The sequence below is a fragment of the Zonotrichia albicollis genome, chromosome 10, assembly GCF_047830755.1.
Source record: "Zonotrichia albicollis isolate bZonAlb1 chromosome 10, bZonAlb1.hap1, whole genome shotgun sequence".
Taxonomy (NCBI): domain Eukaryota; kingdom Metazoa; phylum Chordata; class Aves; order Passeriformes; family Passerellidae; genus Zonotrichia; species Zonotrichia albicollis.
The window spans coordinates 20,273,722-20,286,859 of record NC_133828.1 but is presented as its reverse complement, the minus strand read 5'-3'; the positions used below and the strand labels follow the sequence as shown (position 1 = coordinate 20,286,859).

Genomic DNA, 13,138 nt, shown 5'->3' with positions numbered 1-13,138 from the left:
TCAGGGAGTAGAGGGGAAATACTGTCACAAAGAGAAGTAATCCAACTTTTGCCAGATAGCCAGAGATGATAAGTGAAGAAAGCATGCTTATAGCTGCTGATTGTTGTTATTGAAAAAAAAAAATTGTATATATATATATATGTATAGCATATGTGTATATACACACACTAGGTGTATATACATGTTGCATATATACAGATATTGCTTTATTTATGTGTACATATTTGAATGTATTCTGTGCAATCTATGCGTGTGGAAAAGCACACCTAGACGTGTGTCCATGGCTCGCACAAACACATGCACGCACACGTGGCAGCACAGCTATTCACACCAGGCCGCTCCACGTTGGGCCTGGGGCAGCTGTGGCGCAGACCTGCTCCCCGCTAAAGCAGCGGTGTCGGGCGGGTTTGCGGGGCCGGGCGGGCGCTGTCGCTGTCACCGATCCCGCCTGGGGCGGCCCCGGCTCTTTTATTTGCGCCTCGAATATTTCCCGACGTACACCCACGTGTCGCTCCGGTCTCTGCCTATTTTGTCCCAGGCAGGGACCCGTCGGCGTTCGCTCGGCGTTGGCCCCGCCCCCTTCGCGTCGCGCGCCCCCGCGTGAGTCAGCCGGGCGGCGCGAGGGGCTGCGGGCAGCGTGCGGCTGCGGGCGGCGCAGCGGCAACAGGTGCGGGGCTGCGCGCGGGGCTGCGCGCGGGGCGGGAGCCGCGCCTGAGGGGGGAGCCGCGCCTGAGGGCGGCCGCGCTCCCCGCGCCTGCCGCACCTGCGCTGCGGGACGGGAGCGCCCGGCGGCACCGGAGACACGCGGGACAGGCCCTGCGCTGCCCCCGGCTGCGCTCTGGGACTTGGGGAGAGGCTGGAGACCAGCTCTGACCGACCCTGGGTGTCCAACTCCAACCGCGCTGTGATGGGCTGGTACAGCACAGATATCGAGTTGTATTTCTGTCGGGTCGGAAAGGTCCCCTCCCTCATGGTGGAAAGAGACCCCGAACTGTATCTGACATGCCCTTCATCTCCTCCCACTTGCGTTTAAAGGTCCTGGCCCTATGCGTGCCTTGCTTGCTCGGGGTTAATGCAGTTCGGCTTTTGGAGTGTTTTGAGTGATGGTGCTGCTGCGGCTGCAGCATCCTGTACAGGTGACGTGGTGTCCTGTCACTGTCACAGGCCTCCTCTTCCAGAACGAAAATAGGGAGCAACCGGGGTGCTCGTAGATGATTTGTAGTAATCACTGCTGTTGTAGGGCAGCAGCTTATGTAAACTAGCTGTACTTACCACTTTCAGTTTCTGCAGAGTGAACTGTCTTCAGACGGGGAACCACATGAGAATATGCAAAATTTAGGTATAATCAAAAAAAAAAAGAGGCAGAAGGAGATTCAGATGTTTTATGTCTCTTACGAGTGCGGTAAATTTTAATTGCATGCTGTAGCAGTTAATTTTCACCTGTGTTAGTTTCCCCCCCCCCGGCTTCTTTACTGCTTTATTTTGCTACCATCCTGCATTCGCTGGAGCTGGCGTTAAAAGCTTTGCACCCTTGCCCTCATCCAAAGGGATCTCTACTTGTCTCTCAGTAGCCAATTGTTTTGTTTTGTTCTGAGCAGATCCTAATCACACAATGTTAAAAGCAGTAGTTAATGCTGACCAAAACACAAGGGCTTCTTTAACCAGTCACACATTGTATGTAAGCCACAGTTGCCAATAGTAAATGATGTTGACAACTGTGTTTTGAATGAGGAAACTTGGAGATCACCTCTTCAGAACCTGAGTAGGTAATTCTGTATGACAAATGTGCAGTCTTGGTCCTGCAAGTTATTGCTAAATGTGATGCAACAAATGTATTAAAAATGTGTTTGGAAATACGTAAGTAAACATGTATGAAAGCTGTAGAAATATTTGCAGTGTTTATTGACGTGAGGCTCATGGGAGTTCCAGTGTTGCTCAAAGTCAGGGGCATACCAGCTGCTGCTGTTCAGCAGTGAATGTGAGGTTACCTTCATGTCTGTGGTGCTTGCTTAAAACTGGTCAGCGAAGAGCACAGTCTGTGATAGTGAGAGAAGTGTTTGCTCCACATCATTCCCAACCGTGGCAGTTGTTACGGTGTGGGAGCGTTGGATTTCTGGAGAATTAGCCTTTAACTTTGGAAGTGGAGAGTATGACATCAGTGTCATGCCAGTGACCATCTGTCTGTAGCACAAATCCATTTCGTAATTGGCACTCCTTGCTGCTTTGCACTTGCAGCGTTGAAAGCAAAATGTAACAGTGAAAGTCTGGGCAGAGCAGTGGAGGTGCTGGTGTCACGCTGAGCTTCCATGCACCAGTGTTGTTTGGTGCCTGGGCGTTCACCTCCGTGAATGCTACAGCTAATAACAGTTCAGGTAAACTTAGTGAAAGGAAACAATGTATAAATGATGTGAGGGTAAGCAAGGAAAGCGACACGTTTCTGTTGGGAGGAAGAAACCTTCTGTTACAATTACTTTACTTAGTTTGTAGCTGTGGCAAAGCAACTTGTATTTTGCATTAGCTGTGAAATGGGAATAATGTGCTGTCCTAGGAGTGAATAAGAACTTGAACTGAACTTGAAAGTGATTTCAAAATGCCTTAAATATGTCTCTTTGGAAAGAAGATAGTTTGACTCTTGTTTTCCCTTATATGCAGAAATGCTTGGTAATGCAACCTGAAGTGTGAGCTTCTGTAAAGAAAAGAATATCTATCATGCTCTTAGTTTCTAATTTGCCACTGTTGCAGCTTTCTTACTTAAGAATTATGTAAATAGTTTTTCAATTTGGCTTTGAAGGCAGATCTTGCAAAACAGCTAATCAAATGCCTATCTTTATTTTGTTACAATCAGAAGGTTTCATGATAACTACAATAAAGTTTTTTGCAGTTGAGGCTCATGAAAATGAAAAAAATTCTTAAAGAAGTCCATAAATTCTAGAAGTCAAGAATTTTAGGCCTCAGTTCCTTAACCTCAAATAACTATATGCAATGTAAATGGTATATTTGTTGGTACTTCAATCGCTCTATCAGATGTTCATCTCTTTGATTCAGTGATCCACTGAGTCATTTTATTTGAAGCTAGAGTCCTTCACAAAGGAGGGGTGCTGGCTTTTTCAAGAGAATGAATTGTAGGCTTAGGTGGTTTTGAGTAGGCTGAAGAAAACCCTAAATTTACTTGCTCTGAGCAAGGACACATTATGGTTCCACAATGCACTTCCATTTTCCTTTGATGTTTCATCAACACCTCTGCTGCTGAAGCATCACATGACAGTTCCCTTGTATTTGTGAGACTACTTTGTTAATATTTTAAAAGTTAACTTTTACAATTGTAAGTGTTTTTTTCCTTTTGTAGTTGAGGAAGGAGAGGCTGTCTTGAAAGCAGAACCTTTCTAGTGACTGGTGTGTCTGTGTTCCTAGAAAGTATGCTCTGGTTTTTGGGGTTTTTGAGGTTTTTTAGAGCAGGGTGTATATGACTTATCACAATACCATGCTATCAAAGCTTTATCTTTTTGAGATCTGTTCCTTGCCAACTCTGAAGCCCAAATCGTTCTTCTTAGGGTCCTGTATCTGCAGGACTGGAATTGTTTGTATGCTGAGTTGTTTCTATATGTGAAGGTCTCCTTGGTAATTCATTATTCACAGCACTCCAGTGGAAGTGTTGGAGGTTTTGTTAGTTATTTTAATTATTTATCAACTTGATGATTACTGTTTCCAAGTGTGCTCTGAAATTTCTGTATGAGAGTTACAGGTCTGAATACATTTGGTCTCTTGTATTCATGACTGGCCATATATATTTCTGCATAAAAAAGCTTCAGATGACTTATTCTGGGTCTTAATTTTTATACTAACTTATTTGTTTTCTGTTTTGTTACAGTGGATATCAGACAGCAACTATAATAAAGCAACAGCTCTAAAGCATTAATATGTGAAACTTTGAATAAATGTGATTATACACATGCATTAATGTAACTAATATTTGTAATACTTCATATAGTAAGGAGTAGATCAAGAGAAATCACAGTTCTTTTAATACCAAAAGAAGCCAAACAGCTCATAAGAAACAAAGATTAACTGTGGCTTTGTTTTATTCCAAGGAAAGCAGTACAAAGTTATCTTCATGAGGATGGAAAGGTGTGATGGTGAACTTGCAAAATGCAAAATCTGAAAGGATGAAATTGTGGCTAGAGCAGGCACTTTTTTCCCCTTGTCTTCCATGGTTGTCTTTATCTCCATAGGCACTCTGCTACCAGTTTGCATGAAGAAATGTTTTGGACTCTGCTTTCTGCATTTCTGCCCAGGCACTATTGCACCTGCAAATGGTGATGTGTGATTTGCTTCAGGAATTAAGTTACAAATTCAACTCCTAATCATTTTCTGCTCATGCAAATCTATTCACCTTAAATTTAGCTGAGTATTGAATTCTGTCTTATCACTGAAAATGAATCAATTTGGTGTTTTTTGAGTGGTGTAATGAGAATTGTATAGAGAGATGGATGTGAATTTCTGCCTTTGAATGAGGTTTTGTTCATTCTGTCCTTACAATAGAGCCATTGTGAGCTGAGCAGTTAGGATGAGTCTGGCTGTTTAGCTTCTGTCTGCCAACTCAGTGTGAGTGAACTAAATATAAATACTTGATCCCTTCTGGCAGTGTGCAAGTGTTTATTTATTGAATGCAGGAGCTAAACCTTTGAAGGTTTTTTGGGTTTTGTTGTTGTTATTGTTTTATGTTGTTTGTGATTAAATTGCTGGGTTTTATGTTTTTCAGTTTGTGCAAATTCTATTGTTCCTTTTGAAAGAGGAGCAATTTGGTGGGGATGGAGTGCTGCCACTGACAGATGGACTCACAGGAAAGAAGGTGAGAATGAGCAGCTAGATGAGACCACAGAGGCTCCCTGAAATGGAGCAGCTCATGGTCATCCTGGAAAATCAAGTGATATCAGCATACTCTTTATGTAACTTGTACTAAAACTTCCACTGAAGGGAAGATTCTTATCTTAGCTTCAGTTGTGGCTGGAACACTAAAGTTGCTACAACAGCAACTTCTTTTTTAAGCTGATGGTTGTAATTTCTGGAGCCATAGCCACAGGCTACAGACTTGAAAGTAGCAGTCCCAAGTGAACAGTACATCCTGTCTGGTACCTGCCCCTGTGAATTTTGATTCTGGATCAGTAGTCCTCCAGTAGGCTTTTCTTGCACTGAGATACTTGGTAGAGGTCCAGATTTGTTTTACACTGTTTCCTGAAGACCTGTTAAATGGATAAAAGCACAAATATTGGGTGTTGAACTGATTTGATGTACAATATATTGATGAAAATTCTCAATATTATAATTTGGTATCCTTTGGAGTGCTTTGCCCATCTGTGTAAAATCTATATTTTTATCTTAGGTGAAATATCCTTATATTGATATTAAAATTTTAAGCCTTTTTTTTTTTCTTTGTGTATATATTCCTTGATTGGTGCATTTTAAATTTACTTCTATTCTAAACACAAGTCCTATGTATTTGAAGTGCAAGGTGGACTCTGCATTTTAAATCTGTTTGCATTTTAAATCTGTTTGCTTTACTATACTTGAATTCTAGAAGAGTTCTAGACTGTCACCCTATAAATTTTTTCTTTTCTTTCTATTTTGTAGAAAAATAAAGATATTTGGGATGGACACAGGAGCTATGAGAGATAATTTGGTTTCCTAGCTATTCTTAACTTGAATGTTTCAGAGGCAGATTGCGTAAAGAGGTTCATCCTGTGCACCACAGTTAACAAAGTACAGTTTAACAGATCCATGGCCTGCAGGAACAGGGCTACTTGCATGAGTTTGCCTGCAGTGTGGTGTATCAGAATAGCTTTTTTATGGGTTTGCTACAGGTTTGGAGTACATTTTATTTCTTGTGCCTTTTCTTCTAGACAAGACTGTCTAGACTGTCAAACCTTCCCTTGCCATCTTAATATATTTAATTCCACAAGTTCATGTCAAGCTGCAAGAGCTGATTTATGAAGGGAGTGAGGGACTTGGCTATTGTCTAATTAGGATCTAAACCTATTTTTTTCTTTCTGAGTAGATAACAGTCTAGTCTATATAAAATTCTAGGGAATTAAGCTTGACTCTTAATTTAAGTCTAGTCTTAATTTAAGGTAGGCTATATTGATGCTTAACATAACTTTTTGTATTTAAATCAAGGGATTCTTCAAATTGTTAAAACTGTGGGCTTGTCAAAATTCCGAGGAATTTCTTTGTGCTGAGTTGGAGTAGTTGCTGACTGAGCATTCAAACCACAGTGTGTTGAAGTTTGCATAGTTCCAGTCACTCCTGCAAGCCCTGATAATTGCACACTATTTCAGGATATTTGTTTTTTCATGGTTCAGTTGATTTGAATAGCTGACTCATTTGAATCTGGGCCACTCATTAAGAATTTACAAAGAAGGAAAAAAAAACCAAACAATCAAAACCTCGATTTATCTCTAGAGGTAGAAATGAAAGTGTATAAAGGATGAGCTCCTACAGGTGTAATGTTTTAAACACACTATTAATGGGAGCAATTGGTACATGGACAAGTACAAATGAGAAAAAAGCTTATGGTTTCAAACAGAAGACACCTTTTCATTTAAATAGCATTTACTTTACAATTTGATAATAGTAATTTAAATATGTTGGCTTGAAAGTAAAGCTAATGTCTGAACTACCAAGCCTTTCCTACACAGGCATTACTGAACCATGGAAAACTTCATCCTGATTGTGTTCCAATTTCATGCAATCTTTGTAGCTCAGAAGAGGCAGAAGGAGCCAAAGAGAGAGGCCTGGTCTATGTTTGGAAGGCTGGTTCCTGCTCAGTGACTCCAGAAAGGCTCCCAGGCCTGAGTGGAAAGACAGTGTTACAGGCAGCCCTTGGAATCCACCATGGCTTACTTCTAACTGAAGGTAATAAACACTTTAATTGTTTGATCTGGGGCAGTAACAATCTTCAGTTATTGTCAAGTTTTTTTCTTTTAGAAGTGATATTAGATGTGTGTTTGGGAAGATGAGGACTGTACTTTGTGCTTTTCATACACATTTGTATGTCCTTTAGTATGTTCTTAAATTAGAAAGGACCAGCGAATACACTTAACTCACTTGACTGGAGCATAATCGAGTTTTTAGCAGAAAAGCATTACTTACTTTAACAGTGCATGCATGCACTGGGTAACATTAGTGTGAGGTGTAGAACTTAACAGCAGCAATTGCAGAGAGCAACCAGCAGCCTTCTTATATCAATAGCTATAGTCTTGTTGAGCCTGGACTAAGCTAGGAATTCATATTTGTTTGTCTGAAGCAGTCTTCATATTTTTGCATTGGTTTAACAATTGGTTTTACACTCATACTAGGATTTGTTTTTCTTTTTTCCACCCTCCCAGGTGGAGAGGTCTACAGTTTTGGAAAGCTGTCCTGGAGATCAGGACCTGAGGAATGCGTTAACAGTCCTCTCTTAGAGAGTACTTTGCTTGGCCATCGTATCATTACAGTGGCAGCCGGCAGCTTCCACAATGGAGCGGTGACGGAGAGCGGCGTGGTGTACATGTGGGGGGACAACTCTGCTGGCCAGTGTGCAGCTGCCAACCAGCCCTGTGTGCCCCAGCCCCAGGTGGTCAGTATCTGTGACTCTGAAACCAGCCCTCTGCTGTCTGTGCGCATTTTGCAGCTGGCATGTGGAGAGGAGCACACGCTGGCACTGTCGCTGAGCAGAGAGATATGGGCCTGGGGGAGTGGCTGCCAGCTCGGCCTCATAACAACAACCTTCCCAGTGACAAAGCCACAGAAGGTAGAGCACCTGGCAGGACGTGTGGTGCTCCAGATTGCTTGTGGAGCCTACCACAGCCTGGCTCTGGTACAATGCCTCCCTGTGCAGGAAATGAAGCCCATCCCAGAGAGATGCAATCACTGCAGTCAGCCTCTCATTACCATGACAGACAAGGAAGATCATGTCATCATTTCAGATAGTCACTGCTGCCCGCTGGGTGTAGCACTGTCTGATAACCAGCCAGAAAACCACGTTTTCTGTCCCTCATCGGACACCCCTGGAGGGAAAGGTGTAATAGCTGGCCAAAGTGAAAACTGTCAGAAACCACTTGTGGAACAACACAGGCTCGTGGATTTAGACTCTGATGGACCAAGTGGCCTTTCCAGCAGCCATGGACAGGAAGATAGTGGAATTTCAAGTTTGGGAAATACTCTGTTCTCGGACAAAAAAGAAGGGAAAGAGTACTTAATTGGTTTGTCAGATAACTCATTAAATGAGAGCCTGAATAAAAACATCTCTACAGAGCCTGATCAGGTTGGTGCCTAATCACAAATCACAGCACAGTTATAATTTGCAATAACTTCTGTTGCATGTGTGACAACATTACTCTCTTTACGAATGAAAAATTTAATATAGCTATGGTGTTTTTATAGTTTCCAAGTGACTTTTCACTGACGGTCCTCAGCTTTTAAGTGGAAGATTTTTTTGTTCCCCACTGTTGTTCAATTGTGAGCCTTCATTGTGGGCAGCCTTGACAGTGCTTTAATCTCTCCTCCTCGTGGTCTGCAGTACCAGAACCACATAAACCAATTTCCATGCTCTGTTTCCTCATGCATGGGTTTCCATTTGTGTGGGGCAGAAGGATTCAGTGGATCTTACTGGTACTCATCCAGTTTACCTTTAAGGTGGAGGTTTAATTTCTGTACCTGGAACAAATCCCTCACAAATCCATCTAATTTCTCAATCAGTTTAAAATTCTGGATTGCAGGTTGCTAAAAGGTTTGACCAAAAGGTTTCTAATGATAATAGTGTAGGGGTGGCACAAACTCGTAAAAAGCAGTGGGAGATGTGTAAGTACTACTCTGTGTAGCATGGAAAATTATTTAACAAAACTCTTCTGGTGCTATAGCAGAACAGTCAAGTACTCATTTCTCAGTAAGCTTCAGATAATTCTTGACATGATGGTTTAAGAGCTGTTTGTGACTCCCTGACAAAATACTTTTTTCTGGGTTTTAGAGAGGGGAAAAAAAAAAGGAAATGTGATTAGGGGAAAGGGAAGAAGATAGAACCCAAAAGTTACTAGACAGAAAACTAATCCAGAATCTTGCAGCACAGTCTGGCAGTCCTTACTTAACTGCTGTCCTGTGAGGAGCCCTGCTGCTCTGTGGCCTAATTTGCAAAACTGACACTGAAAATTTCTTTTGTCATTTAAAGTGTTGTGCAGACATAAATTTATTTATTTTTTTAGTAGTTGCAGTAAAATATTCTCCACAGTGGTTCTGGGAAATAAATTTCACAATACCTACAAAATAGTTGATTTTTGTTACTGCCTCTGATGGCAACAAAACCACATAGTTTTAAAATCTGTCCAGTAACTTAGTAGTTCAGCAAGTTATGCTTTCTTTCTCTGAGGAAAACTTCCTTTAGAGAAATGAATGTTGTATAAATACATTTGCTTCTTGTTGTAATGAATGCATTCTAGCAGTTGTGGGCTCCTCAGACACTTGCAAGAGCTCCAGCTTTGAGAAATGAGTGAAACACATAGATCCATGCTCCCGTTGTCAGTTCCTTGTTCCTGGCATGTTTCCAGAGCACTGTTTTCCTTGCACAGTTTCAGGAATCAAGACTGGAATTGATTCACTGAATCTTCCACTATTGACATAAAGGTGAAGAGCAGAGATGAGGTCTAATGTAACGTTTCAGCATTAGTAAAATCCTTCATTTTTCTTTGCTTTCCTACACAAATGAAGTTTTCCTTCCTGCTTTGCTAGGTATGCCTTTTAGAAATGGAATGAAGTAAATAGAACCAATCCCAGTCCTTTAACCTAAGCTTTAAAGTCAAAGATTGTTTTTATTTTGTCAGAATAAAATGAGCTGTAGTACTTGCAATAATACCATTTTCCACTGTGTATTAGATGGGAAAATGGGACTTTGCTGTCTTTGTTTTAATATTCAAACTATTTGTCAGAGATCCTTTTGGGCATTGTTTCTTATCTGGTGGGTCAGCTGTTTGCTATTACAGGTAATGGTGTGCTGGGGCTAATAATTGCCTTCAGTCAGTTTGTCCCTCGTGTGACTTGAGGGTTATTGACTAAGCCTTGTATGGATACAACAACGGTGTAAGGAGACACAGCCCAGTTTGGTTTTAAGATAGGCCTTGCAAAATGAATCCATGAATTGCTGTTTACCTTTTACATATTGAAAAGAGCTCTTGTCTCTCTCAAAATGGAGCATGCTCACTGATGCACTTTCATTGGTGGCAAAGAAATTGGTAATAAGCTTAAAATTATATCCCTTCTTATATTTGTGTGCAAAGAGCCTTTTTTTGTTGGTATTTAAAAACCCCAGACTTACAGTCTCTTATGTGGGCAGGTGTAACAGACAGAGCCCAGTCCTTTTAGAAATGGTGCTTGGTGCTACCTTTAAAAAATCATTCTGAGCAATAGATGTACACCTAAGCATAAAAAATCTGGATAATTTATATTATATACAGTTAAAATACATCTATAATTTACAGTAAACATTTATAATAAATATTATACGGTGTTCAGTCTCGCCTGTGGTTTGAATAGTGAATGTGTATCATCATCCTATTGTGCTGCCTGCTCTGATAGTTTCCCACTTCCCTTTGGTTTTAGCCATCTCACGAGGAGCAGCTCAGTGCTTGTATCCCTGGCCCCCCAGGCAGCAGCACATCCACCCTGAACAGCCTGGTGGCCTCGTGTGCCTCAGCAGTTGGGGTGAGAGTCGCTGCCACCTACGAGGCTGGAGCCTTGTCCCTGAAGAAAGTCATGAACTTCTATGGCACATCCTCGAGTGAGCCGGGATCGCAGTCGGGCAGCAGGTCCCCGGGGCCCGAAGCTCTGAAGGACAGCCGAGAGGAGCAAGTCAGGCTGGAATCCATGCAGGGGAAGAAGAGTTCCAGTCTAGTAGATATTAGAGAAGAGGAATCTGAAGGAGGGAGTCGAAGGCTTTCCCTGCCTGGCTTGTTGTCACAAGGTAAACAAGCATGTTGGGGAAAAACACTGGAAAACTTATAATAATGTGGAGGTTTGTAAGTGAAAAAACCCCAAATATTTATTAAACACAAATCCAATGATCTCTCAAAGATGTGTATGAATTCTAAATGATACCTTAAAGCTTGAAAGCAGTGGAGAGAGTGAAGACTAGCAGATACTGCATGCTAAGAAAACCAAAAACAGGGGGTCTACAAATGGTCTTTCTTGTTAAAATAAGGTAAAGTGAGCATATTGGAGGAGTCATATTGCCAAATGATCTTTCATGGTGGTTTTGTAGCCAAAGATAAAAATCTGTGGTCTGTAATCTGCACTGCTCTGAGCTGGTTTTGAGCCAGAGACCACTGCTGAACTTCAAAGTTAATGACTTTGTTCCCTCACAGAATTTAGTTCTGTTAATTGCTCTGAATGTATATATGGTTTAGTTCTATATTGATCTTGGATTTGAGGGGAGGTTTAGGAAGTACTGAAGTCTTCTGTTCACTCCAAAGATATATTTTTTTTTCAAAACACTTTAATGTATAGTTTGTTTTGGTTCCTTTGCGTCATTATAATTGCATGGTTTTCATATGTCTGCTATATTTTAGAAGCTGGTAAAAACTACTTGATATCTACCTGGTTTTAGCACCTGTGGTACCTCTTTGTATCCATAACCTATTGTCTTACCTGTCAACCCTTGTTCTCAGGCTTGAATTAAAACTGCTTCAAGAAGTTTTGATCACTTGCTATTAAGTAGTGCTGTTACTGTGTAATGCACAATCTGAGTGATACATTTACCAAAATGATGAGAAATTTTTCTCATTCTCATTCTTGGCCTCTGCTCAGTTTCCCCAAGGCTCTTACGGAAGGTAGGACGGGCAAAAATGAGGACTGTGGCTCTGACTCCAACCTACAGTGGTGAAGCTGATGCTCTTTTGCCCTCTCTAAGAACAGAGGTGTGGAGCTGGGGGAAGGGCAAGGAAGGACAGCTAGGGCATGGTGATGTTCTGCCAAGGTGAGATTTCTTTGAAAAATGTTTTTTTATTCAGTAGATTGCTAGGAAATTTTGAGTATTGAACACTCTCAGCTTCTCAAATTTAAACATCTGCCATGCTGATCTGATTGTTCTTTCAGGTGTTGTGATCTAAGTTTCTCCAAGTAATATGTTTTATGCTGTGTTGTTACTGAGCATCAATCAATTCCAATTTTACCCTTTGTAATCAGTAACAGTTTTGGTGATATTTGGGCTTTGTCCAAATTGGGGTGAGGTTTGTCATCAACTTTTGCCTTTCCTGATCATTTTGACTAAGCTGGTTTATTGCCAGAAGGTTCCATATATATTTGTTTTTTCTAATTTGTTTTGGGGAAGGAAATAAAACCTTGAGTGTTTCCACATTAACAGTACCTCTGATAATATTTTTTCTTTTTCCCACATTCTACCCCTCTTCCCTCACCTTATGGGTTCTGGGGAATGACAGGCTTCAGCCACTGTGTGTGAAAAGCCTTGATGGTAAGGAAGTGATTCACCTCTCTGCTGGTGGCCATCATTCCTTAGCACTCACTGCCAAATCCCAGGTACAAGTCATTGTTACCATTTGTTGTTTTTCTGACATAATTATCATGTTTGGTCTTTTCTAGTTTTTAGTTTCTTTTGCTTCTAAACTTTTGTTCCTGTTTGTGGGAGGCAGCACGGAAGTGTTGTGGAATGTAAATTGTATTTCTGCCCAAGTTCTGCGCGTACCATCAACATTATGTTTAAAGATTGCTGTGAGTTGATTTGATGCATTCTATTTCTGAATATGAGAAGACAATCTCAGAATGTAGGAAGGCAGTGAAAATGAAGGAAATGCTTCTCAGTACATGGCTCCTATAGCCTTGACTTGTGTGTTTGCACTTGATGTGTTGTACTACCACAGTTCAGTGTGTTGCCATGTATATAAATGTACATTCTGATGTTCAGCACTGCTTCTTGCAGGTGTATTCCTGGGGCAGTAATATCTCTGGCCAGCTTGGTCACTTGAACTCCCCAACAACCGTCCCTCGTCTTGCAAAGGTACTTTGTTTTCTGTACTTCTCTCCTTCAGTTTAGGGTCTCTTCTTGTACAAGTGAATGCAGAGTAGTTTCTGAGAAGGACCTGTTCATGGATCTATGTGCTAT

General features: G+C 41.3%; 1 protein-coding gene across 6 annotated transcripts in view; it reads left to right on the top strand.

The window, feature by feature from the left end:
- The first annotated feature begins 546 nt into the window (after nt 1-546).
- Nucleotides 547-13,138, top strand: part of ALS2 (alsin Rho guanine nucleotide exchange factor ALS2) — a 36,951-nt gene continuing 24,359 nt past the window's right edge. For 2 of the 6 annotated variants that reach the window (XM_005484175.4, XM_005484174.4), the window contains exons 1-8: nt 547-667; nt 4,760-4,849; nt 6,755-6,909; nt 7,383-8,299; nt 10,624-10,984; nt 11,827-11,995; nt 12,459-12,555; nt 12,956-13,033. In XM_005484175.4, coding sequence (XP_005484232.2) covers nt 4,830-4,849; nt 6,755-6,909; nt 7,383-8,299; nt 10,624-10,984; nt 11,827-11,995; nt 12,459-12,555; nt 12,956-13,033 — 1,797 coding nt within the window. In that variant the 5' untranslated portion in view covers nt 547-667; nt 4,760-4,829. Of the gene's footprint in view, nt 668-721; nt 916-994; nt 1,036-4,045; nt 4,314-4,759; nt 4,850-6,754; nt 6,910-7,382; nt 8,300-10,623; nt 10,985-11,826; nt 11,996-12,458; nt 12,556-12,955; nt 13,034-13,138 lie in introns of those variants that run through there. The other 4 variants (XM_074548255.1, XM_074548254.1, XM_074548252.1 and 1 more) reach the window with 4 other exon arrangements.